Below are 26,138 nucleotides of genomic sequence, written 5' to 3'. Positions count from 1 at the left end.
TCAGGACCCCGTCGAATCGAATCCCGTCGGCTCAACTTCTCAGCCCACCACACACGGCGCGTCTCTCTGCTTCGGTGCTTCGGCTCATCTGGACTCTGTTCCCCCTGACCCTTGTACCCGCCGCCGCCGCATCTGTTGCTGCTGCGCCTGATCTGCACCTGAAAGACAGGCGGCCAGAGACCAGACCACACACACCCCCAAGCAAGCGGCACGTCCGACGAGCTTGTTGCGTCTAAAAGCTTGGGATTGGAAACCTGGGAGAACCCCACCAACCTAGACCAGACCCAAACCAAACCACCCCGCCAACCGAGAGCCGACGCAATTGTCTCGCACTTGAGACCTCAACAGCTTTCCCTGCCCCTCGGTCCCTTCAAAATAGGCCGTTGTCCCTCTCGAAACTCTCTTCCTTCTTTCCTCACACCTTCCCACACGCTGCACAACTGCCCATCATGGCCCAGACGCAGCCCACATTCAACGATGTTTTCGAGGACGGCGATGTCGAGGAGGTCCAGAAGGACCCCCAGACCATCCACCACATTCGTGCCAACTCGAGCATCATGCACCTGAAGAAGATTTTGGGTAAGCTTGAACCTCTTTGAGCTGGCTCGAAGCCGAAAGGAGCTATCCGAACCAATCCCTCGAGAATTGCGCTGACCAGTGTGTTCATGCCTATAGTTGCCAACCGTGGTGAAATTCGTAAGTACATCCATTCATCCGACCCTGACTCACGCAAGCTAACAGTTGTTCAGCCATTCGTGTATGTTGAACCTCCTCGACGATCAAGGTACTATCTAGAATTACAATGCTCACTTTTCTGCCTTTATAGATTTTCAGAACCGTAAGCTACCCAACCGGCCGCGCCATCACATCTGGCGACGCATCGCTGACTCTCTGTAGGCCCACGAGCTGTCATTGCACACCATCGCTGTCTTCAGGTAAAACACGTTGCCTGGCTCGAATCAAGTTTCGCATACTAAATCTCGCAGTTATGAGGACCGTCTCTCCATGCACAGACAAAGTATGTCCTTCACGCAGCTGCTTCTCCTCTCTGTTCCCCTCTAATCATTGTTCCACAGAGGCCGACGAGGCATACGTCATTGGCAAGCGCGGTCAATACACCCCGGTCGGTGCTTATCTCGCTGGAGATGAGATCATCAAGATTGCCGTCGAGCATGGCGCGCAGATGATTCACCCAGGTAAGAGCACCAAAAAACCACCATTTTGACATGTGTTAATCCACCGCCAAAGGATACGGCTTCCTGTCAGAAAACGCCGAGTTTGCGCGCAACGTTGAGAAGGCCGGCCTCATTGTAAGAGATCCTGTAGCAGCCCCTAAAATCCGACAACCCACTGACTCGGGGCCCGTTTTAGTTCGTCGGACCTACGGCCGATGTCATTGACTCGCTAGGCGACAAGGTCTCCGCCCGAAAGCTCGCTATCGCTGCCGATGTCCCCGTCGTCCCCGGTACCGAAGGCGCCGTTGCCACCTTTGAGGAGGTCAAGAGCTTCACCGATCAATATGGTTTCCCCATCATCATCAAGGCCGCCTACGGTGGTGGTGGTCGCGGCATGCGTGTCGTGCGCGAGCAGGAGAGCTTGAAGGAGTCTTTCGAGAGAGCCACCTCCGAGGCCAAGTCTGCCTTCGGCAACGGCACCGTCTTCGTCGAGAGATTCCTCGACAAGCCCAAGCACATTGAGGTCCAGCTCCTCGGTGACAACCACGGCAACATTGTCCACCTTTACGAGCGTGACTGTTCCGTCCAGCGTCGCCACCAGAAGGTCGTCGAGATTGCTCCGGCGAAGGACCTCCCCACCGAGACTCGCGATGCTATTCTCAACGACGCCGTCAAGCTGGCCAAGTCGGTCAACTACCGCAACGCCGGTACCGCCGAGTTCCTGGTCGACCAGCAGAACAGGTACTACTTCATCGAGATCAACCCCCGTATCCAGGTCGAGCACACCATCACTGAGGAGATCACGGGTATCGATATCGTGGCCGCCCAGATCCAGATCGCCGCTGGCGCCACTCTGCAGCAGCTCGGTCTGACACAGGACCGCATCTCCACGAGAGGTTTCGCCATCCAGTGCAGAATCACCACTGAGGACCCCGCCAAGGGCTTCTCCCCTGACACTGGAAAGATTGAGGTCTACCGCTCTGCCGGTGGTAACGGTGTCCGTCTCGACGGTGGTAACGGTTTCGCCGGTGCCGTCATTACCCCCTACTACGACTCCATGTTGGTCAAGTGCACTTGCCACGGCTCAACATACGAGATTGCCCGCAGAAAGATTCTCCGTGCCCTTGTCGAGTTCCGTATCCGCGGTGTCAAGACCAACATTCCTTTCCTTGCGTCTCTGCTGACGCACCCCACCTTCATCGATGGCAACTGCTGGACGACCTTCATCGACGACACTCCTCAGCTGTTCGACCTCATTGGCAGCCAGAACCGTGCGCAAAAGCTTCTCGCGTACCTTGGTGACGTTGCCGTCAACGGCAGCAGCATCAAGGGCCAGATTGGCGAGCCCAAGTTCAAGGGCGACATCATCCTGCCCGAGCTTCTCAAGGAGGACGGCACCAAGCTCGATGTTTCCCAGCCCTGCAAGAAGGGATGGAGACAAATCATCGTCGACCAGGGCCCCAAGGCGTTCGCAAAGGCCGTTCGCGCCAACAAGGGCTGCCTTCTGATGGATACCACATGGCGTGATGCCCACCAGTCGCTTCTGGCCACGCGTGTTCGTACCGTTGATCTCCTGAACATCTCCAAGGAGACCAGCCACGCCCTGTCCAACCTGTACGCTCTGGAGTGCTGGGGAGGTGCCACCTTTGATGTCGCCTACCGCTTCCTGTACGAGGACCCCTGGGACCGTCTGCGCCGCATGAGGAAGGCAGTCCCCAACATCCCCTTCCAGATGCTCCTGCGTGGAGCTAACGGTGTGGCCTATGCGTCCCTTCCCGACAACGCCATCGACCACTTCGTCGAGCAGGCCAAGAAGAACGGTGTCGATATCTTCCGTGTTTTCGATGCCCTGAACGACATCGACCAGCTCGAGGTCGGTATCAAAGCCGTTCACAAGGCTGGAGGTGTTGTCGAAGGAACAGTGTGTATTTCGGGTGATTTACTTGTGAGTTCCTCTTTCCAACTTTTCCTCTTCTCCTTCCCTCTTTGCTTTACAAACCCTCTTCCTTCTCATTTCTCGCGCTTGCCCCCTTAGCCCGCCTGCCCTCTTTCCCAGAATGCAAGTACATTGCCCTTTGCCTCCATTTCTGGAAAGCACCTTCCACGATAGCAATGTGCAAGTGCATTGCTCTTTACCTCCATTTCTGGAAAGCACCTTCCTCGATAGCAATGTGCGCATGCCGGAGCAAGTATTTCAACGCTGTCACACACTTCTCGACTTTTCCAACTACATTTCTCGGACATCACTCCAAAACTCCGAGTCGCTTCGAAATACCACCCGCCTACACGGTCAGATCGCCACACAACCCATCCCTTCATTGCTCTTCCCCTCCCAGTATCCCAGTCGTTCAAACGTTCAACGTCCCGCATCCACGCCTACACTTTCATCTCCGCCTCCATACGCCATGGCTTTCCAGGCCGGCACCCTGGAAGAGTTCATCCTTTGGGTGTGCTGGGTCATGCTGTGCCTGTCTCCAAAGTGGGCTGTCAACCCCGTCTTTCACAAGATCTTTGCTGCCAAAGAGGAGATGGCCGCGTGCTTGGAGCAAAGTCCTATGTACTTTGCCTCTGGTCTGTGGGACGTGGTCCGGTCCGAGACGCCTCCTGCTATCGATTTCTTCAAGAGCCTCCCAACACAGTACGTCAAACGATGGGCGATCTACGTCCTCGTTCTTGAGAAGGCCGGTTCTATTCCCAAGATCTACATTGGTGCAGGAACCGAGAAGCGGAGCGGTGTTGCCACGAGGATGGGGCAGTACCGTCGAGGAGAGAACTATGCTGCGAACGTCCGAAAGGCCCTCAATGACGGATATCACATTGTTCACATGGGTCTTCTGTGTTGGATGCCTCTACCTCCAGCCTCTGCACGAATCAGATGTCGCTGCCTGTTCCTTATCCTAGAGGCTGCCTTTACCCTTTGGTTCTGGGCCATGGCATCAAACACGGCAAACTACGGAATGCCGGTGTCTCTACGTCCTTGGGATCCGGAGACTCTCGAGTACAAGGGATGTTACGGGCATTTCTCACTGAGGGAGGGCGCCATCGAGTTGAACGATGACCTATCGTCCGCCGAAATCAACGTTATCGAAGCAGAGCGACGTCTGAAGAACTCTCGGAGAGACGCCAAGGTTCGCGGCCCTGTGCGCACCGCCCGAGCCGCCAAGAATCAGCGGCAAAGGAACTTGGCAGCTAGAAAATGGTTCTGTCACGCATGCAACGTCAATTTTGGTGCCAGAAACCAACTGCGTCACCATCAGACGCTCCAGAAGCACACCGACAACGTTGCCGGCATCACGAAGCTGGTAAAAAACCCTCGTGCGAAGGCTCGCAACCAGGAGAACTTCGACTCGAAGCGGTATTATTGTTCCATTTGCGATTACACCGCCAAGACGCAGCAAAAGTTGAACTGCCACCTTGAGACCAAGAAGCACGAACGGAACGTGGCTTCGTTGAGCTCCTAGCTCGACACCCTTCCGACTCAGAAGACTCGTTTTTTTGGACGCCGCATCTTATACCTTAAGTGCAATGCACTTTGCTCTGCTGCCATGCTCATTACATCTTCTCGACCTGGGCGCACATTTCATGCCTAAAGGGAAATGCACTTTGTTTTCGCGTTTTGTTCTGTTCGCGTGCTCACTTCATCTCGACATCATTCTCGTTTTCCTCGACTTGCTCAACTAATCATCATTTAGAATCCGAAAAAAAAATACAATCTCGAATACTACCTCAGCTTGGTCGATAAGCTGGTCGCCCTCGACATTCATGTCCTCGGCCTCAAGGACATGGCCGGTGTCCTCAAGCCGCACGCAGGCACTTTGTTGGTTGGCGCTATCCGCAAGAAGTACCCCGACCTTCCCATCCACGTCCACACCCACGACTCTGCCGGTACGGGTGTTGCCTCAATGGTCGCTTGCGCCCAGGCCGGTGCCGATGCTGTCGACGCTGCCACCGACAGTCTGTCCGGTATGACTTCTCAGCCCAGCATCAACGCCATCATCGCTTCCCTCGAGGGCAGTGATCTCGACCCTGGCCTGAACCCCGGCCATGTCCGCGCTCTGGACACCTACTGGCAGCAGTTGCGTCTGCTCTACTCGCCCTTTGAGGCTCATCTCGCTGGCCCTGACCCCGAGGTGTATGAGCACGAGATCCCCGGTGGTCAGCTCACCAACATGATGTTCCAAGCATCTCAATTGGGTCTCGGAACGCAGTGGGCTGAGACCAAGAAGGCGTATGAGCACGCCAACGATCTCCTCGGCGATATCGTCAAGGTCACACCCACCTCCAAGGTCGTTGGTGACCTGGCACAGTTCATGGTCTCCAACAAGCTCTCCGCTGAGGATGTCAAGGCCCGTGCCTCCGAGCTCGACTTCCCCGGCTCCGTCCTGGAGTTCCTTGAGGGTATGATGGGCCAGCCGTACGGTGGTTTCCCCGAGCCCCTCCGCTCCGACGCCCTCCGTGGCCGCAGGAAGTTGGACAAGCGCCCTGGTCTGTTCCTTGAGCCCGTTGACTTGGCTAAGGTCAAGCGTGACCTCCACAAGAAGTTCGGCGGTCCCGTCACCGAGTGCGACATCGCCGCGTACGTCATGTACCCCAAGGTCTTCGAGGACTACAAGAAGTTCATCCAGAAGTACGGTGACCTCTCCGTCCTGCCCACCAAGTACTTCCTGTCTCGTCCCGAGATTGGTGAGGAGTTCCACGTCGAGCTCGAGAAGGGCAAGGTCCTTATTCTCAAGCTCCTTGCTATTGGCCCTCTGAGCGAAAACACTGGCCAGCGCGAGGTGTTCTACGAGATGAACGGGGAAGTCAGACAAGTCACCGTCGACGACAACAAGGCCTCGGTTGAGAATGTCAGCCGTCCCAAGGCCGACCCCTCCGACTCTAGCCAGGTCGGCGCTCCCATGGCTGGTGTCTTGGTTGAGCTCCGTGTCAAGGACGGATCTGATGTCAAGAAGGGTGACCCTATTGCTGTTCTCAGCGCCATGAAGATGGTAAGTTCCTCTGCCGATGCTGCTTGTGTCCTGCATACTAACATACTACCCAGGAAATGGTCATCTCTGCTCCTCACAACGGCAAGGTCTCCACCCTCCAGGTCAAGGAGGGCGACTCAGTCGACGGTTCGGACTTGGTTTGCAGGATTGTCAAGGCTTAAGCGGGGAATATTGGCGAGCGGCATCTTTTATGAATTTTAAGCACTACGAAAACTTATGTGACATGCTAATGTCTGGGGCGCGACGAACGGTTATCTAGCAGTTTGGACGTTTACTTAGAAGCAAATTTATACCATGATTGAACATATCCCACTGTTCTCATTGTTGTCAGTGTTCTTGTCGTCGTTGTCCTCGTCTGTCGTCAGCCTCATTATCCTCACTATCTCAGCTGCCGTCACCGGCGTCCGCTTTTGTTTCACACTCCCAAGACTAATCATGTCAGTACCAGATGAAACCAGCTCGACGAGATCGTGCGGTCTATTGGCTTCGCTTCTAGCTTTACATCCTAGAACCTCTCAAATTTCACAATGACATGTGGCGCGACGTAACGGGCTACTGTATAATCCTCCAATGAACAACGATATATTTTGTAAATCAAACTATTTTGTGAAGGTTTTTACAACTTCAAATTGCTTTTTTGACGTATGCCAAAGCCAAAGGATGGGCGTTGGTTGAGATGATTCTTCGATGAGACGTCGTTGGTGTGGATTTGTGACGCCTCGGGGATGTCGGCAAGTGACATCATTCGCCTGTCAGAGCTCCTGACCTCAACTCGCCAAACGATTGCCCCTCGTACGAATTTCAAACCCAACTCATACGTCAAGCTCCGGAGGTCACTCGCCCTTTCCCTCAGCAATCTAATTTACGGTCGGCGTCACTTTTCATCAGCGATTTCCGCTTGTTTCATTGCGGTATTTAGCCTACACATCAGCTCACCCTGCACACATTCAAGCTTGCGATGCCATCTGACCCCGCCCCCGCCATGTCGTCTGCAACGAAGGAGATCCTCGGCCGCGTTCAGCGGATGGTTCCGCCCATGCTGGAGAAATTTCACAAAGGTACGGCGTCCTCCCGGTCTTGGTAGACAGAGAGACTGACGCTCGGTTCGTAGGACAGCTAGGCCGCGTCGCCGTCATCGGCGGTAGTGTGGACTACACGGGAGCACCGTACTTCTCAGCCATGGCGAGCGCCAGACTGGGCTGCGATATGGTAGGCCCCCCAAAACTCCCATTCCCACGATCTTCGCCGTCAAGGCGCCCGCCATTGGGTTCAGAACTGACATACACAGTCACACGTAATCTGCACCCCCGGCGCCGCATCCACAATCAAAACCTACTCGCCAAACCTCATGGTGCACCCCCTGATGCGCCAGTCCCCCTCCGAGGACACCGCCTCCGCCCCCACGGACGCGGACAAGATCTCGGCGCCCATCGTCGAGATGCTCGCGCGCCTGCACGTGCTCGTCATCGGGCCCGGCCTCGGGCGCGACCCGCTGATGCAGGACACCGTCGCGCGCGTCATCCGCGCCGCCAGGGAGCGCTCGATCCCGCTGGTGCTCGACGCGGATGCGCTGCAGCTCGTGCAGAAGGATCCCGGGCTCGTGAAGGGGTACGCGCTTGCTGTGCTCACGCCGAATGTGGTTGAGTTCTCGCGGCTGTGCAAGGCGCTTGGGATCGATGAGGGGAAGGCGAAGGAGGGCGCGGAGGGGGGCAAGGATGAGAAGGAGACGGCCAAGGTTGAGGCGCTGGCGAGGGCGCTTGAGGGTGTGACGGTTGTGCAGAAGGGGGCGAAGGATTTCATCACGAATGGGGAGGATACCTTCATTGTGGACCTCGAGGGCGGGTTGAAGAGGAGCGGCGGGCAGGGGGATACGCTGACGGGGTCGATTGCCACGTTCTTGGGGTGGAGGAAAGCATATCTTGATGGATTGTGGGATACGGGAGATAGTAAGCTTGCGGAGGGGGAGTTGGTGAGGTTGGCTGCGTTTGGAGGGTGTGCGATTACGAGAGAGTGCTCGAGGCGAGCGTTCGTCAAGAAGGGGAGGAGTTTGCAGGCGAGCGACCTCACTGACGAGGTTCATGGAGCGTTTATGGAGTTGTTTGGGGAGGTTGATGGACCTGCTGGGAGCACCAAGCTGTGAAGTAGAGGAAAACAAAAGGATTGAGGCTATGATGATGAGCGGCATTAGTTATCAACATGTGTTTAGCTGACCGCCGTTTTCGTATGATGGAAATAAAAGATCTGCTATGTTAAAACATGTGTGGCAACACTAGTTCAAGCAGAGATCTTCCCAATCTCGAGATATCACGATATCTACCTACCTCTCACGTAGGCTGCCGGGGATATCACTGTGTGAAGGAACTGAGTTGTTGCGGTTGTGAACAACCCGCCCAAGTCTATTTAAGCCTGGCAAGAGTGATGCTACTACGGAGCAGGCAAATTGTCTTCCAACCCAGTTGTTTCGTTTTGTGCCTAATGAAGACATCACTGTAAGATATTTCCCTCGAAACCAAGCTTCAGTAACCTTTAGGCTGAAGCTCAAATGATTCCACCCATCCGGATCGTTCTTCACTTTCCATACAGTATTCCAATCAGTATATTTGAACTATCGCATCAAACCAGGCGTATGTATGGTTGCGCAGGGCGTTCATGCAGTTATATCTTTGTTCCCTTTATAACCAAGGCTCTCTCCTCTTCTATCTCTTGCATTCATCAGGTATTCACTAGTGAATACCTCCTAAGCAGACCCTTTCAAGTAATCATACATGCAGAGCTTGCCCAATATGTGATGTTCAGAAGCACTATGTAGCTCTTGGTCGCCGTTGCTGGATGCAACTTTTACGTAGGTAACCCAATCTGCTTCCCTTCGAAACGAACAGATCCGAAACGAACATGGCGATTGCGTGTCGCGCATATTAACACCCGGCCTTTGGCGCAGCATTCCTTTTATATTCTTCACACTCTTTGCATGCCACGCACCCTATAAAAAGACCGTCTTGGTATCACTTTGTTACAGACAGCAACAATGTCGCTTGTGCTTCGACATTGTACTGATTTCCCAGTAAGGCGAGCAGCATTCTGGAAAGCCTGTCACATGTGTGCGATGTCTCAAGAGATATTTCGCATTATATCTTTAGTGTCTTCTGATATTTCTATTCTTCTCTGAGTATTCGCCCAAACATGACTTTTTCTGAGCCCAGATTAATTTCAAACCTTCCTCCCCCATACAGAAGCAGAACTGCATAATCTTATGACGAATGGCGATCACTCACTCCCATCGGCACTCAGGGCCAGACAGTTTCTCGCATTGTGTTGCAACAAGTTGAGATTATCATCAATCAGGTGTATTTATACAACTCATCATCACCGCTCCAAAAGCACTCCCAGAGCACGCTGGAGCCCGCCTAAGCATAGACCCCGCAGCGTACACGAAGACAGGCTGAACGAACCATTGCGAGCGCCTGTATAAAGCGCTTAATTTGTGTAACAAACAACAGCAACGAGGCAAATGAAATCTGCGTACCACATTCTGGACAAAAAGAAGCTATCCTAACTGTCATCTTAACAGCCAGAGACAGAACCCCATGTTGCGGATGGAAGAATATGAGGCAACCTTCACGAGTCACTTCACCGTCCGCCAGGCTTGTTTCTCCCCAAGTATCCCGTTATTAAGTACCCTCAAGCAACCGCAAATGAATCAAAGCTCGGGGGTGACGGTCCCTCGGTACGAGGATGAATTAAAACGAAGGCGAGGCAATGGCTCACGTACGGAAGTCAGCCTTGGCTCGATCACATTGGTCTTTGGAGCTACGCTCTTAGAGTACAGGATGCAATTTTATAGCTGGTGGCCCTCGATGACGACGAAGCATGTGCTCACTAGAGCCACCGGCTTCCTCCTGAAGCTATGGAAACCGACGGCCTCTCTTTCGCGTTGGTGCAGATATTTGACTTGCGCAAGAATACAGAGGCACGAATGATGACCGGGGGATGACGGGCAGAGACGATAACAGAGGCGAAATTAAAGTCATGCGAGAAATCCCTTGAAATTCATACATGCGAAAGTAATATATATACAACCGCCTGAATCTCACCCACCGTAGCCAGTTCAGACCCCAACCACTGCTGCCTGTGGCGTATGGAAAAGTCAAAAAGCCTCGAAACTCGACGAGATAGGCTCGCTGCCTAAGCCCTCCACCGCCGACCACTTTTCTCAAAGATGTGCACGATAGCTACTGACCAACCGACTCACCCACCCAAACGCCAATGCCGAAAGAACCCTTAACCGTCCCTGATGCAGCCCGAAATGCCTCTATTCAAATCATAATCATTTCCGTCGTCGTGCTCACTAGAGTCAGCTTTGAAAAGCTTAAGCCAGGTAGCGGTAAGTCGGGGTCGAGACGTCCTCCACTCGTTCGAGGTACTCGCGTACAATCAGATCCTCGATGCGCTTTTTGATGAGGGTGACCTCAGGCGTGAAGCGACTCTTGAGTTGCTCGATGACCTCGCTAAGGAGGTGCGTATGGGTGAGCTCCTTGCGTTGCCTGTGAAATGTTAGCCAATGCCACAGCGTAAGGCTGCCGGGGTAGCATACTTCATGATTCTCACGAGCGCAGCGTCGATGACGTGAGCACGGGTCTGGTTGTTCTTTTCTTCGGTTTGCTTCCTCTCCTCGTCGCCCTCGACCTTTGATGTGGCGTTGATGATGGGAGCCTTGATGCGCACTTGCTTGCTGACGAAGGCGCTGTTGAACCTGAATTTGTCCCCAGCCTTGACTGACTTGGTGGCGGGCTCCTTGAGAAGAACCCTGGCTTTCGGAACGATGGAGATGGAAGCAAGAACCCTAGTGAGATCGGGTGTGGGAATATTGGTTTTGGCTTGAATTTCCTCCAGAGACAGCTCCTGATCCTCCTCCAATTCATTGAAGAGCATGAGAACGACCATGCCATATGTCGGGACATTCAGCTCATATCGTCGCTCGCGCGATAGCGGCCCTTTACCACCAGGGATAGCAGGGAAAATCATCTTGATATCTGCGCTACCGGTCGAGCCCAACCATGTCAACTTGCGACCACTGCGGTTAGTGAGATAAAATTTGAGCAAGCTGTCTTGCAGGCGTTTGATCTCATCCGGCCAGTTGCAGCCGGCACCATCGGCGAATTGCGAGTTGCGTCCCATGATATCGGGAGGCCATGAGTTGGTCGTCAGGATGTTTACAGCAAGGTCGATCTGCTTACGTTCGACATCGCCCAGGCCCCTGATATGATCTCTGTAGCCGGAAGACAGTTCAGCGGATGACTCCATGTCTCGGAACATGCCCTCGAACTTGGCAGTAAACTGGTTGCCAAGTTCCTGCTTCATTCGCGAGATCATCGACTTCTCCACGTCATGACTCTCAGACTTGTTGTGCAGGAGACGCTTGGCGAGGTGCTTCTGGTAGTACCTCTCAAAGAGATCCTTGTCGGAAAGGTAGCGGATGACAGTGATGGCCTTCTCCAGCACCTCCTCAGTTTCGGTCTCGGTCTTGCCTCGGATGCCGCGGCGCAGGTTGTCGTCGATAAACAGTGAGACGTATTCTGAGCTCTTGGTGAACATGTTGATGAAATCGGAGAAGCTCTTCGTGAGAGCGGTCTGGATGATCAAATCTTCCTGGAAACATTTCTTCCACAGATTGTCGAACTTGTCCTTCAACTTTAATACATCGTCAACCCACTTGATAGCAGCAGCGGTCTGCTGGGCCGATGAGCTCAGAGTCTTGGCCTTCTCGGTGCCCTCGCCCTCCTCGCCATCAGCCGCAGCCGCCGTAGCAAAGTTGGTATCCTTGAGAATTTGCTCAATCTCGAGACCGAGCTCAACAACGCGCGCGGAGAGAATCGTCTTCAGCGACGTCTTCTTCGGGTCGACCCTTGAGACGAGCTTGAAAAGAATAGATAGCTCCTCTTCACGGTCATAGTTGACCATGGACTTGAGTCCACTGCCCTCAAGATTCAGAAAATCGTCCAGGTGCGCCGAGATCAGCTCCTCCTCAACAACCTTAATCGACTTCTCCCTCGTCTCATAATGAATGATGGTGTCGCATCGGTCGTTCTCCTCTGCAAGGCGGCGTTGCGTGTGCCGAAGCCAGGCACCGGCATCGGCATCGCGGAGCAAGCGCTCGCACTCCTGCTTGTAGTATTCCCGCTCAGACTGGAGGTACGCTGGTTCGAATGTAGTAAGATACAGCTTTTCCGACTCGTTCTCCTCGTCCGACTCGTAAAGACAATCCAGCATTCGAACGATGTTGCGCAGCAAATGGCGGTCAATATTGTCTCCGTCCCGCTCCATGTTGATATGGTCCAAAATGACAGAGTTGAGGATGTCGAAGACGGTGTACTCGCCGCTCGAGTTGAGGCAGGCTCGCAGGATATGATCTCTGAACAAGCCAATGGTCGCAGTGTAGATGGACGCTCGGCGGGCGTCTTGAGTATATCCACGGTCGAGATACATGAGAATATCGGCAGTCATGTTCATTGAGGTGTTGTGGTGGTCCCAAGAGGCCCTTACGCCCTTCAGGAAGTGCTCGCCCATCTTGCGTCGCTCGTTGACCGAGGTAGCCGAGCCGCCCATAGCAGCGCTGACAAGGTTTGCGGTGACGAGCTTGTCAATCTCGGGAATGACATGTTCGGAGAAGTATTGCTCCTCATGCTGCTTAACGCGGTCGTACAGCATCTCGCCCTTCTTCTTAAGAACAATCTTGTACGAAGCTCGGTAAAGCTGCTCGAAGGATAGGGTGCTGCAGTTCTGGTTGTGAATGTCGGTAAGGGCTTGCTTGAGGGTTTCCCAGCACTGCTCGAAGTCGCTCGTGTCGATACCTGAGGTGAGCTGTTCATCTTGTCAGCCCGGTTCATCGGGATGTGCGGCCGCCGGGTGCTCCATCTCGACCCGTCCGGTGTTTGCACCCAGCCAATGCCCAAACAGGCAAATTATAGGCATGCTGAGCGTGGCAACATCGTTTCAACGAGAGAGGCGAATGGAATGGGTCTTCAGAGCTCGAGAAGAGGGGTCTTGCACCAAGATCAAGCCCTTCATCGCGCCTTCCTTCCCGCAGTGACATATTGGGGTGACTTACCCTGCCCGGGCGGCGCGGGGGCCGAATGCGACCAGCCCGCATGGCCGTACCTCCTCCACCTCTGCCAGAAATCATCGTGTCTTCCTATGGATATCGAGATATCGTGTGTAGCGAAAATTCTGCCGGGAGTGGTGTTGTGGTTGACCGTTTCAGGTCGAAGTAGCTATCGTGGGCGTCTGAGTAAGTGGCGGCGGGGTAGCTTTCTCAGAAAGTGTGGTGGAGGGGAAGAAGTGGTTGTAGTGGTAATGTTGCGCTGAAAGAAGGTTGCTGGAGGAAGCGAAGGGAAGCAGGAGTCCTAGCTGGTCTTTGTAGCCTCAGTCGCGCAGGGCAGGAGGGAGTTCGCGACAGGAAGGATCGAAGGAGGCGGTATTGAACAAGGCATCGCAGACGGTACAGGCAGTTGTCTAGGTTCAGTTCACAATGAGTGCGGGAAAGAAAGCAAGGCTGCACTGCACTACACGGCACACAAAACCATCCCCGAAGCCGGGATGGTCCGCGCGCACGAGGCGGAAGGCGCGACCGGGTTATTGGACCCAATCAATTTCCATCCTTATCCCAGTTGCAAGACGCACGGGCCAGTCAGTTAGGACTGTAGGACCCTGATTCGTTGGCCTGCCCCTGCTGTGCCACATCTGAGTGCCACAGGTGGCGCTTATCCGTTTCAATCTTTTTACAGTGGGCTTTGGATTCTGGAAACTGGAAGAGCAGTGACGGCATTCCCAGGACTTTTTTTTTGCGACCAAAGCTCTAATTCGCTTTCACTTGACTTTTGAGCTTCAAACACCACCAACACCAGCTGCCCAGCCACATTTCTATCTACTCACCGCACTCACAATACACAAAAATGGCCTCGCGCTCATCATTCACAAGATTAGCGCCTCTGCTGCGCCAAACAGCCCGCCCAACCACCTCGCCGATAAAGCGCCTTATCCCCCAAGGAGCCTTCTCCCAAAGCCTACCCATCCAACCGGCCGTCGCTGCGCGCCTAGCCCACTCCATCCCGAAACCCAAAACCGCGCGCGATCTCGAGAGCAAGACCGAGCAGCAGATCCGCCTCGAGTCGAACCCGCACTACCAGCTCGACTTCACCTGCGTGCCCTGCGACACCCGCTCCCGCCACAAGGTCTCGAAGCAGGGCTACCACCACGGCTCCGTCCTCATCACCTGCCCGGGCTGCCGCAACCGCCACGTCATCAGCGACCACCTCGGCATCTTTGGCGACAAGAAGGTCACCGTCGAGGATCTCATGCGCGAGAAGGGCAGGCTGGTGAAGAGGGGCACGCTCGGCGAGGATGGTGACATTGAGTTCTACCCCGACGAGGGCTCTACGGAGGCCGAGGCTGAGGCCAAAGCTGGCGAGGCCAAGAAAGAAGAGTCGTCATGAGCGATGCAATGGAGAACTGCCACATTGTACAACATTGATATTTGGGGGCGATGCTTTGGACCACACAAAAAGCGGCTTGGAGCCGTCGGGGTATGACATGACTGCATGGAGACGGCGTTCTGGGTACCCAACACCACACACTTCTGGGCGACGAGGCGAAGATGAAATGTAACAACAAAATAGATAAGAATCTCACATATGAGCGGGCGATGTAGCCCATGTACAACAAGACACCATGCATATCTTCGCAGCCTTTTTTCCCACCGAGAACGCCATACGATGCAGTCTTCGTGCAGACCTAGTAATTACCACCCCTTGTACGCCGTCCTGGCCGCCCTGTGCTCGGCGCTGCGGACCTTCTTCTTTTCCTTCTTCTTCTCCGTCTTCTTCCTCTTGTCCCTGCCGTACTTCTCCGGCTGCGCAATCGCCTCGATCTTGCGCTTGCTCGACCTCTGCTGTCTCCTCTCGCGCACCTCCTCCCTGATCTCCAGCAACGTCTTGGTGTACTCGGCCGTGCCGAACTTCTTCTGCAGAGAGTCCATGAGGATTTGTGCCCTGTTCTTCAGGCCATCCAGCTTGGCCTTGAACTGCTCGTCGTTCGAAAAGGGCACGGGGATGTTGGGGTCCGTCAGGTTCTGCAGGGGGTACAGGATGGTCTTGAACGAGGGCTCGAGATGCTCCTGAGGCACGCGACGGCAAATCGTCTCCAAGACCTCCATGGCGACAACCTTGGGGGTGATGGCGCTTGACTTGGGCCGGACGTCCTTGCGCAGGAGGGAGGAGAGCTTCCAGAAGAGGTACTGGAGGTCCTTGCGGTGCTCCTCGATTCTGTCCTCCTCGGCTTCCTGCTCGTCTCTATCTCCAAGGGTCTCGGCCTCCGGTACGTTTTGCACCTTGACGGGCAGACGGGGGCCCAAGAATACCAGGATCTGGGTGAGTTCCGTGGCGAGAGTGTCTTCGATCTCGGGCGTTCTCAACGCGTACATGGTCAATCTCACCAGCTCCTCGATATCCTCACAATCCAGATCCAGTCCGTAAGACCCCTTGAGCGTCTCTCCCGCCTTGGCAGCCTTGCTGGCGTAGTCGGCGAGGAAGGCGCTGAGGACCTTGGCTGTGCTCAACTTGACGGAGTTGTCAGGGTGCGTGAAGCATCCGCGGATGTCGCCCCAGAGGTCCCGAGATTCTGAACCGAGTAGTCTCTCGGGGTATTTCTCAGTCAGGACCTGCACGTCGTGGAGGACGGTGTTCATCAAATCCTCGTCGGCGACGCGGATATCCCCAGTCCCAACAAGTTCCCCAATCTTGCCAAGAACCAAATCCAGCTCCTTCTTGTGCTTGGTCGAAGGCTCCCTGGCCTCGAAGAAGAACCCGAATGCCTGGAGAGCCAGCTTCGTAACAGCTGCGTTGTCATCCTGCTCGATCCATGAACGCAGAAGCGTCATGAAGTTCTGCATCCGCTCCTTGTCAGCCTTACGGAACATCTCCTTGAGCACCTCTCCGGCAGCGAGGCAGCACTTCTCGCTGTCATCGTTGGCGAGCACCATGACCAGGGGCAAGAAACACGTGGCGATGGCTTCTTGCACGAAGTCATCCGCCGACTTCGTCAACAGAAGATGGACAACCTCCATGACGGACAGACGACCGCCCTCTCTCTCGTAGGTCAAGTTGGCAACGATGAAGTTGAGCTGCTTCACCCAGCGGGCCTTTCTCTGGGGGTAGTCCCTGAGGAATTGGAAGAAGGCTCCTCTCGCCAAGTCTCGCGTGTTCTGGTCGTCGTTGGTGATCATGACGGTACCAACGTAGTCCATGGTGTCGTAGACAACGGCAGTCTCGATCTTGCGCTCAAGAACGGAGCGCAGGAAGTTGAAGGTGACGTGGCGGTAGAGAGTCTCGGTCAGGTCGTCCTTGAGCTTGCCGAGCAGCATGTCGATCGCTGCCTCCTTGACAGGAATGTCCTTGCGTTCCCGGAGAATGACGGAAAGGAACTTCAGCGCGGCCTGCGAGAGGTCTGTAGTCGTAGACGTTGACATTGAAATGCTCTTCGAGGCCTCCCTGGTGGCGACCTTGAACAACTTCTCATCGTCCTCGTTATTGAAAGGGACTCTGACCAAGACACTGAGCAGCTTGAAAGCAGCAACCTTGACGTCGTCCTCGCCGCCTACGACAGCGTCACCAATGATGGGAACGAAGCCAGTGATGTTCGCTGCAGTCCGCAAGCTGTCGTGCTTCTTCCAGGCGGCCCGCAGAATGTCGAAAGCAAACTTGATCAGCTTGTATGTGTACTTGCCCGCGGTGCCGTGGTTGTCCTTCTTCACGCCCTTCTGGTAGAGATACCTTTTGAGGCGCGGGTCGATCCTCGGTGCTTTTTCGGGCTGCTTGCTCTTGTAGACTTCTTGGATGACCTCGTAGCAGAACACCAATGTGTCACGGCTCTCTGCTGCAGGGTTTTGCAGTAGGCCAGCGGTGATTCTAGCCAACAACGCATCAATTTTGCGGACCAGCTTGAGATCGACCTTTTGCAAGAGAAGAGATTGCAGTGGATGCACGAGTGCGACGAGTTGGCTGATGGAGGCAGACTTGGCAATCAGCTCCATGGAATCTTGAGACTTGCTTGCCTTGACCTCCTTCATCTCACTGACGTATCCTTCAGCATCCTTCTCTTGACCGGCAGCACCGAAGATGTCATCAATGATAACCGCAACGATGGACCAGAGAGTGTAGTCGAGATCACCCTGCTCAAATTCTGGGATGACTCTGAGCAACATGGAGTGAAGGGTGTAGGAGAGAACGTGGAGCTGGTAGCCTCGCTTGAGCGCGCCGCGAAGTTCCTTCAGAATGAAACCAAAGTAGGTCGGGCCCAGAACGGAAGCGATTTGCACCAGAGTATCTCTGGCCATCTCACGGGCTTCCCAAGACTTGCTGCGGAGAATGTGGCAGATATCCGTGAGTACACCAGCAAGCTTCTGGCCCATCTCCTCAGATGGGAGGATCTTCATAAGCTTGACGATGATGACACCAACAGGCACGCGGTAGCTGACCTCGGACTCGTCCTTCTCGTGCAAGTGCTTGATCAAGGTAGGAAGGAAGAGGTTGCTAATATCGGTGCTGAGCTTCGCCTGTGCGGGAATGGTGCGAGTAAGTCTCAGGTTGGAGGGGGAGGCAGCCTCGGAACCATCCACTTGCATGGGCTCAACATCAGTGGTCTTTGATTCCACGGAGACAACGAGAGCATCGCTGAATTTGCCGAGCAGCTTGTTCACCTGCTTCGGCAGATCAGGCTTTGACTCCACGAAGCTGATGTATCTCTGAAGGATCACACGGTAGGTCTTCCAGTCAAGGGACAGGGCCAAGTTTGCAATCGTGATTGTCGCCTGGGCGCCCAAACCTTGGTCGTCGGTGCCATATGCGCGGCCGAAGATGAAGTGTTCCAGCAGCGGAATGAAGAACTTGCCCAGATTCTGGCTGCTGATTTCATGGACCTCGTTGGCAGTCTCGAGGAACCGAATAGCTTCCAATTGACGGGAGGTAGCAGGGCTGAGAATATTGAAGAAGAAGGGCAGTTCGGTAGTATCCTCGTCAACATCACCGCCGAGGAAGCCCTTCAAATCCACCACAGGTTCCCACGTGGGCATCTGGGAAATGAGGTACCCAAACACTCTGAGATACTCACGCCTGACAGTGGCCGACTCCTCGCAAGCTCCGGAGTAGATGGACTTGAGTACGATGTCCCTCATTTGTTTGTCAAACGCTGCCTTCGAGGCTTCGTCTTGGCACGACGCTACCTCGCTGATGAACTTCCGAAGACCGTCTGCAGAGTTTGACGCAAGGATGCCGTACTCCTCATCGCTGCGAATGAAGAAGATCAAGTTGTGCAGGAGCGCGAGCCATTGTTTAGGAGTAAATGGCGTCTCCTTGTTCGTAATCTGAGTGAAGGCCTTGAGTCTCTTATCATAGTCCGGCTCATCAATGCGGTCCGGTGCAAACGCATTGAGGGCGCTGCAAAGCTCGGCAACTTCCTGGATAGTGGCATCCTTGGCGGCAAGAGCCGTAAGAACACGGGCCAGAGACGTCCTGTTGTCTCTGTCTTTGAAGTAGCTGAACAGGGAAGCCAGAGTCTCGTAGATAGCGATGTTAGCAGTCGTGTCCTCCGCCTCGGAAGCACCCAGAATGTTGATGAAACGCTCAAGAATGAGCAGAATCCTGCCCTTGGCTTTGGGGCTGACCTTGCGTGCGGGCTGGTTGAGAAGCTTAGTTGAGATATCCAGAGTTTGCTGAACGTTCTGGGAGGTTTCAACCATAGGAGAGAGTTCAACAATGGTTTCAATGCAAGCCTCCAACAGCTCGTTGCCCATCTCCGCCTCAAGGGCAGTGGTAATTGTCCTCAAAATCAGCTCCATGTTCGCATCAATGAGTTCGACGCGGATAAGTTCATTGAACTCAGACTCCCCGGCAGGAGCCTGTGCCAGCTTGAAGAGGTTGCGGACGATGCTGAGGGCGAACACTTTGACGTTTTCCTTGGCCTTCGGCACCGAAACGCACTCGATAACCTTCGGTAGAATCTGGCTGTTGATTGACAAGAATAGCGCAGCCTTAGGAAGCTGGGACCAAGTCCAAAGCAGCTGCATAATACCAGAAATCGACTGGGCGGTCTCAATAGGCAACTTCTCGGTCCTGGGGACGATGACCTCGTTGACGATAGGTTCCGAGTACGGCGACCAGTTGAAATCCTGCGCATTGCGGAACAGAGAAATGATACACTTCAAGCCGGTTTGGCGGATGTCCTTGTACAGCGACTCCTGAGACGCCTCAGTGGGTTCTTCGTCCTCGTCATCCTCCTGAATCGCCGTGTCCCGGAGTCGCCGGCAAGCGGAGATCAAGCAGTACAAGATGGGATGCAAAAGTCTCTCGACATAAGGCCCAACATGAGCGCCGAGCTCGTTGATGAGGGGCAGCATCATGTTCATGAAACCGACTTGCTTGCGAGGAGGGAGAATTTCCCGATCGAACAAGCTGGAGCGGAAACCAGACTCATCAATAACGCGAGCGTTTCTCAGGCTGCCAGTCGCGATGTCCAAGAAACTTCCCATATCCTCTACACTCAGGTTTCTCAGAACGGTCAGACGAGTAGCCAGCAGACCATGACGGCCACTGGCAGCTCCCTTTTTAGAGATGGTTCTTCCGTATAAGAGTCTCAGAAGCACAGGCATGAGCTCGGCCCGGTGCTCAGGTCGAATGACTTCGTCGCTTTGCAGAAAAACGGTAACCTCGTTCTTGAATCTGGCTTCGTCGAGGAGATATTCCAAGTTTTCCTTGTAAGGTGTGACTCCCTTTTGCTTCCAGGCGAGGATAGCCTTCAATGCCTGCTTCTGTACCTCGATATCACCATTCTCCATGAGGTGGAGAAGGGCGCGATACACCTTCTCGTTCTGGTACAGAGACTTCGGGTTAACAAACAGAGCAAAGACACCAACGAGTGCCTTGCGGTCATGAAGTGACCAGTCCTCTCCATTGGATTGAGGCTCATCATCGTCCTGAGCGTCGGATGCATCATCCTCATCAAGAGCCCAAGGCAAGAAAAAGGGCACCAGCTTGCGCGAGTGTTTCTCAGCAGACGCAGGCATTGCGGTGAAGACCTTGATAGCCTGGGCTCGAGCGTTTGTCGCGTGGGCCTCGACGGTCTGCTGCTGCTCATCAAAAGATTGAAGCATGAGGTCTACCGCGTTGTTAACCACAGGTTCAACCTCATCCGCCATCCTCCAGAGTTTCTTTAGATGGGTGCAGTCGAAGTCAGTGACGGGTTCCCTGCCCTGGAGCGATGGTTGACTTCCGGGACCCGACCACCTGGGCGAAGGCGTTTCCATCCAGTCAAAGGCCATATCTGAAATAGCCTCTGCGCCCGTCTTGGATTCTCCAACCAGTTTCAGAGCGGTAATAGTATCGTCCCACAAAGGCGAAAGTTTGACTGTCAGCATGCCGAACATGAAGGAAGGGATTGCCTTCAAGAGCCAAGAGTTTTCGCTCAACTGAGAGTAAGTTTGACCAAGCTTGCGCAGATGCATAGCAACATTTCTCATCGTGGAAAGCTCCATAGGTGTCTGTTCAATATCCAGCATAAGGGTATGACAGGAGTGTTCATCGGGCGTCGACTCGATTTGCTGGAGAATCTTAAGAGAAGCGAGACGAAGCTCATGAGAAGAGGCAGAGAGGTTCTCAATTAGTGCCTGAATGACAGGGTCTTCCTCTCCAGAGCCCTCGCTGCTGTCGCTGCTTTGGCGGTCGACCAATGGCGGCTGGTTCTTGGTTGCTTCAGCGTACTCCAGGTAAGCTTCGAGGAAGCCAACTGAACGGCTGAACCGAGGCACGGCAGCACGAAGAAGCGGGCTGAGAGCCGAATCCACCGGGCCAGCTGCCTTGCTCATGCGCAGGTACGCATGAAAGCCCTGGCTGACGCTGAAGTGTACCTCATCCGACGCCAACGTGGACGATGGTTTTAGTGCGAGCCTCAACTTTCTAAGTAGAAGTTCCGCGATCTTAGCGCTTGCTGATGGGTGAACTGTCGTAGAGTAAAGGAGGTCTAGAAGTGCTGAGTATTTGGGCAGACACCTATCACGCCATGTTTGGGGATCCTTATCATAGGCTCCACGTTCGGGGAAGGGTGACGCTTCGAGGCGCTCGAACTTTGACACAATCTGGTCCTGCCAGCTGCGCGGAAGATTGCAGGTCTCCTTGCCCCCTGGCGAGGGCAGACTGCCTGACTTGACCATGCGCGGTAAGAAAACGCACAGCATATCCTCGTTTCGACCGTCGGACCAGTGGCTGACAATGAACCTGGTCAATGTTAGCATGCGAGACATGAAAGATGATGCTCTATGACATACCTCTGGAAATAGGTCTGGAAGAGACTTCGAAATCGTTGAGAATCCAACTCTGAAAAGTAGGCGCAGAACGGAATGTACCATCTCATGAGCTTTTCCCTCTGAAGAGCAGTCATGAAGTCCTTGATACACGGAATCAAAGCGTCAATCGGCGCCTGGTGCCAGACGATCGCGGCGTTGACAACGATATGCTTCCATATCAGGCTCAATTTATCCTCCGTTGCCTCTGGGGAGTTCTGTGCCATCGCATCCAGCATCGCTGTCAGGTTTTGGACGAGTACGGGCCAGTTGCTGACGCGAGATCCTCTCCGGACTCCCGCAGCCGTACCAAGAACCCTGACTAAAGGCACGTATCGCCATGTCTTGCTTGGCTTAGACTCGGCTAATGCTGCCTGCACATGGTCTTGGATCGCTTCAAGGACCAGCGCAAGATCCTTGTCGTTGGAGTGGTGTATGATGCTGGTCAAGACACCGCAAACAAGATCGGTCCAGGTCGCCGTCGGCGTGAGGTCCGACTCGGTTTCGGGGATGGCTTTCATGAGTGTTGTGAAGATGGCCGGTCCAGTTGAGTGGATGGTCTGTCCTGGGCCCTTGATCGCCTCGGCGAACATAGTCATGAGGCCATCCTGGTATAGTAGGAACTGGCGGTCGCCGACAGTGCTTCGAAGGTCGTTCCTTGCGTGTTCAACGATGGCAACGAGAGCGGTCTCCCGGTTCGCTGGTGCCGCTGCCTTTTTAATGAGAAAGCTCAACGCCTCGGCGGCAAACCGAGCAATATGAGGAGGGTGGCGCGCCTTTCCCAGGAGCGGTATCATGACATCGTACGTCGGTCGCAAATCCGGGACCAGTAACTTCGAAAGATATTTGAACAAGAAGGCGAGAGCGGCAAAGGTCCACTCAATAACATCGGCATCCTGCGGCCTGGCGGCGATGGCGATAATGAGATCAAGAGACTTGGCGTAGTACTTTTCGAACCTAGTACCAATATCGTGCGCGAAAGCTGTCAATAGGTCCAAGACAGGCTCCAAGGCATCCTTGTCTTGTTTCGCAATCGACGTCTCGAGCGCCTCAAAGATGTCCTTCTCGAAGTGCAGAATCTGGGGGAGACTCTCACTCAGCGGCAAGACCACCCTCTTGAAATCGCTGAAGGCTTTTGAGACATTGAGCTCGCCCCATTTCTGCAGGCCGGTCCGGAAGTATGAGGTGGTCGCTTCGAGGTCTTCTTCGTCGAGATCATGTCGGCGGACCTTTCGTAGGGGATCGAGCGAGTGTAGTTTGGAGACCTTGGTCGCGAAGGACTCCCATCGGTGGTTCTTTTGATGTGGTGTTGAGTATTTGCCCTTTCGGGTCTTTGTAATACGTCCAGATGAAGTGGAAGGCATATTGGGCGCGTTGACAGGCGGTATGCGCAGGAACCCGTCGTCTTCGCCTCCCAGCTTCACTGCTTGATCGCGAAAAAAAGTTCCCCGCCGACTCTTCAAAGCTGCCCAGAAAGATTTGAACTTTTTTTTTGCTGGGCGAAGCTCGGTCCACCTCGATAAGGCGATAAGAATATCAAAAGCGGGTCCTGTCCAATCATTTTCCTTCCAGATAGAGATCCACATTACTTCATCGCGCATCCCCAGTCGCAACTTTCCAGCTTCAAGCTTCCTTCAACAACCACTCGAACCCGTCACACCCCGAATCAGCAAGGCGCAATGGCTGCACCCAAGGTGTGAGTATTCCTCGATACGACTCCACGACTGGCAGGGTGTTTTTCAAGAGTGCTGACATGTCACAGGATCGTACTGGGCAGCCTCAATGGCTCGCTGCAGCCTGCCTTTTCCAAGGTCGCGACGCTCCACGCGAAGAATAACTTCAGCTTCGCAATCGTAACCGGCAACCTCTTCGGCGCAGAGGACGACGCCACCGTCGAGTCTCTTCTCAATGGCGAAATCAAGGTGCCCTTGCCTACTTACTTCACCATTGGAGCCGCGCCCCTTCCTCCGCGAATCGTCGCCAAGATCGAGGCCGACGAGGAAATCTGCGAGAACCTCCACTTCCTCGGCAAGCGCAGGATCACAAAGACCTCAGAGGGTGTCAGAATCGTTGCTCTGGGTGGAAAGCTCGATAAGGAAGTCGTTGGTGGGCAGTCGAAGGAACAGCACCTGCCCTTCCACACTGCCGACGATGCGAAGTCACTGAAAGGAGCGAACAAGGCGGATATTCTGCTGACGGCAGTTTGGCCTGCTGGTGTCTGGACGAACTCCAAGACCGCTCTTGCCCCCGAGAACCAGGCGATTGTTGAGAGCACGGCGGAGGTAGCGGATCTTTGCGCTACACTGAAGCCCCGCTATCATTTCTCCCCCTCTCCCGCCGAGTTCTTCTACGAACGCGAGCCTTTCTTTCATCCCACCGAGGAAGGCAGCGACGATTTTCCCATCACCCGCTTCATCTCCATGGCTCCTTACGGCAATTCAGCGAAGGCCAAGGCGCTTTACGCCTTCACAATTCAGCTCAACGAGACTTCGGTAGAGCGCCCCGTTGGCGCGACTTTCACCCCGTTCAGCCCCAGGAAGCCCAAGAGACGCGCGCAAGAGGAAGGCTCTTACAGCCGCTTCGGCAACGGAGATGACGGCGACCGCCGTCATCGCCGCGGAAACAAGCGAGGTCGTCACCACTCCCCTCCCCCCGGCCCTGACCGTTGCTTTTTCTGCCTCTCAAACCCGAATCTGGACACCCACATGGTCGCCACTGTCGGTGATGACAGCTATCTTGCTACTGCCAAGGGCCCTCTCGCCACATCGGAGACCTTCAAGAAACAGGGCTTGGGCTTCCCAGGCCACATCATCATGACACCACATGCACACACGCCAACCATCTACCACTCTGGCGCGGAGAGCTACTCTGCCGAAGATGCGGAGCGAACCCACAAGGAGATGACTCGATTCCGAGAGAGCCTCCAAGCCATGGTTGCTGCCAAGTCGAATCATAAGCTCGGTGCCATCACCTGGGAGATCAGCCGCCAGCGCAACATTCACGTCCACTGGCAATTTCACCCCGTTCCTGCGGACATGGTCTACAAGAACGTTGTCGAGGCGGGCTTCAAGGTGGAGGCAGAGAACCTCAAGTACCCCGAGTTCGAAAACACCGAGCTCTCGTACGAGGAGCAGGGCACCATTGGCGACTACTTCCGCATCTGGATCTGGGCAGACAACGGCGACGACAGGATTAAGGGTACCAGTCTCGTCATGAAGCTCGATCCCAACATGCGTTTCGACTTGCAATACCCCCGCAAGGTCGTTGCCAAGCTTCTCAAGCTGGAGCAGCGCTTCGTCTGGCGGGACTGCGTCCAGGGCCAGGAGGAAGAGGTCAAGGACGTCGAGGCGTTTCGTGACGCGTTCAAGGACTGGGACTTTACGGGATAGACAAGAAGAGACGGAGATTTTCCGGTTCTGGAGTGGTCAGGAAGGTTATCTGAATTTGGCATTTGAAAATGGAAAGGGGGCAACTGCGCAATCTGATTTCTTGCATGGGATGGGCATAGGTGGCGTTCGGGATACCCAAGTTTTCTGCATCTGCTTGCCTCTGGAGGGGCAGCGGCAGCATCTGATTTTGACTCGGTTCACATATCAAAGCAGACACGGGCGTATTTCTCAGATATATACCGCATACAAGTAGACGCCAACAAAAAGTTGTTTGTGATTTCACCACATTTTCCAAAAACGCACTCATTTTGCAACCGAATTATGTCTCCGGAGCAGTGCCTCCACAAGAATACCGCATCAACCGTATCCCACATTTCTTTCAGAAGAATGCCACCGAAGATCCGGACCCCGAAATCTGCCACAAAACGCCAGCCATGATTCAGAGCCTCAACTCTCAACCTAGCAACGTCAGAAGGCAGCTGCGTCCATCTGTCCTGCCCCCCATGCCCGCGAGACCCCACGGCAACGTCCCGCTCTTGCAAGGCACGCCGCATTACGTCGAAGGCTCTGTGCCCGTCTTACCGTCCATACCTCAGAGCGGAATACTTCATACTGTCTCGCCCGGAGTGCTCTCCTCCCCCACCCTGCCTTGGCCTATTAGGACCCCTGGACCCCTACAACATTCCTCAGCTCTCTCACACCGCCGACACGACAAGAAGAGGGAAAACCTTGAGGCCTCGACGACAAGCTTGTGAAGGTTCCGGACCACTCCGCAGTATGAGATGGCTGAGACCTCCTCATCTCCGTCATCAGATCTCAGCTTGTCTCTGCTGCGTGTTGCATAACGAGAGACTTCTCTCTCAAAACCCAAACATGAGAAAGTGACAGTGGAATAATATGCCGTCGCTTTGCACAAGCATTTTATCCAAGATTTCGGTATCCGCAGGCCTTATCCGAAATCCCTTGCATCCTATACGGCCCGTACAAAAGCAATGACAGCTCAAACTGAGACCATGAACCAAACGCCCCCTCGAGGAGAACCTTTGTTGTGAGACTCGCGGCGTGGCGTCCACCCCCCGGACGACGAGGGTAAACGTTCTTTTCTTCTTTCGTCAACCTGTGTTTCTCATCATGCCCTTCGAGAGCTCACTTGCCAAGCTCCTGTTTTCTTGGTCGTTCTCCTGCCCGACCATCTCTTTTCTCT

General features: G+C 54.4%; 6 protein-coding genes across 6 annotated transcripts; 4 read left to right on the top strand and 2 right to left on the bottom strand.

Annotated features, from left to right (window-relative positions):
• Positions 1-449: 449 nt before the first annotated feature.
• GCG54_00004933 (Pyruvate carboxylase) lies at positions 450-6,324 on the top strand (the record flags this gene model as incomplete). The annotated part of the gene is made up of 11 exons (XM_045404970.1): positions 450-579; positions 676-696; positions 750-757; positions 898-935; positions 987-1,018; positions 1,077-1,196; positions 1,249-1,310; positions 1,372-3,120; positions 3,512-4,615; positions 4,868-6,163; positions 6,217-6,324. 11 exons carry the CDS (start codon positions 450-452, stop codon positions 6,322-6,324), a joined length of 4,668 nt encoding a protein of 1,555 aa, XP_045262913.1.
• An 821-nt stretch (positions 6,325-7,145) lies between these two features.
• GCG54_00004932 (ATP-dependent (S)-NAD(P)H-hydrate dehydratase) lies at positions 7,146-8,303 on the top strand (the record flags this gene model as incomplete). Its single annotated transcript, XM_045404969.1, has 3 exons — positions 7,146-7,221; positions 7,275-7,372; positions 7,452-8,303. The coding sequence occupies 3 exons, from the start codon at positions 7,146-7,148 to the stop codon at positions 8,301-8,303; spliced, it is 1,026 nt and encodes a 341-aa protein (XP_045262912.1).
• Positions 8,304-10,529: 2,226 nt separating this feature from the next.
• Positions 10,530-13,343, bottom strand: GCG54_00004931 (Cullin-3; the record flags this gene model as incomplete). Its single annotated transcript, XM_045404968.1, has 3 exons — positions 10,530-10,704; positions 10,755-13,021; positions 13,269-13,343. The coding sequence occupies 3 exons, from the start codon at positions 13,341-13,343 to the stop codon at positions 10,530-10,532; spliced, it is 2,517 nt and encodes an 838-aa protein (XP_045262911.1).
• Positions 13,344-14,112: 769 nt separating this feature from the next.
• On the top strand, positions 14,113-14,652 carry GCG54_00004930 (uncharacterized protein; the record flags this gene model as incomplete). Its single annotated transcript, XM_045404967.1, has 1 exon — positions 14,113-14,652. One exon carries the CDS (start codon positions 14,113-14,115, stop codon positions 14,650-14,652), a length of 540 nt encoding a protein of 179 aa, XP_045262910.1.
• A 305-nt stretch (positions 14,653-14,957) lies between these two features.
• On the bottom strand, positions 14,958-22,909 carry GCG54_00004929 (U3 small nucleolar RNA-associated protein 20; the record flags this gene model as incomplete). The annotated part of the gene is made up of 2 exons (XM_045404966.1): positions 14,958-21,480; positions 21,531-22,909. 2 exons carry the CDS (start codon positions 22,907-22,909, stop codon positions 14,958-14,960), a joined length of 7,902 nt encoding a protein of 2,633 aa, XP_045262909.1.
• Positions 22,910-23,224: 315 nt separating this feature from the next.
• Positions 23,225-24,934, top strand: GCG54_00004928 (CWF19-like protein; the record flags this gene model as incomplete). The annotated part of the gene is made up of 2 exons (XM_045404965.1): positions 23,225-23,241; positions 23,308-24,934. 2 exons carry the CDS (start codon positions 23,225-23,227, stop codon positions 24,932-24,934), a joined length of 1,644 nt encoding a protein of 547 aa, XP_045262908.1.
• Positions 24,935-26,138: the final 1,204 nt, after the last annotated feature.

Source organism: Colletotrichum gloeosporioides (assembly GCF_011800055.1).
Source record: "Colletotrichum gloeosporioides strain Lc1 chromosome Unknown consensus_54, whole genome shotgun sequence".
NCBI classification, from domain to species: domain Eukaryota; kingdom Fungi; phylum Ascomycota; class Sordariomycetes; order Glomerellales; family Glomerellaceae; genus Colletotrichum; species Colletotrichum gloeosporioides.
Note: the sequence above shows the minus strand (reverse complement) of the source record. Positions and strands in the feature narration are given on the sequence as shown.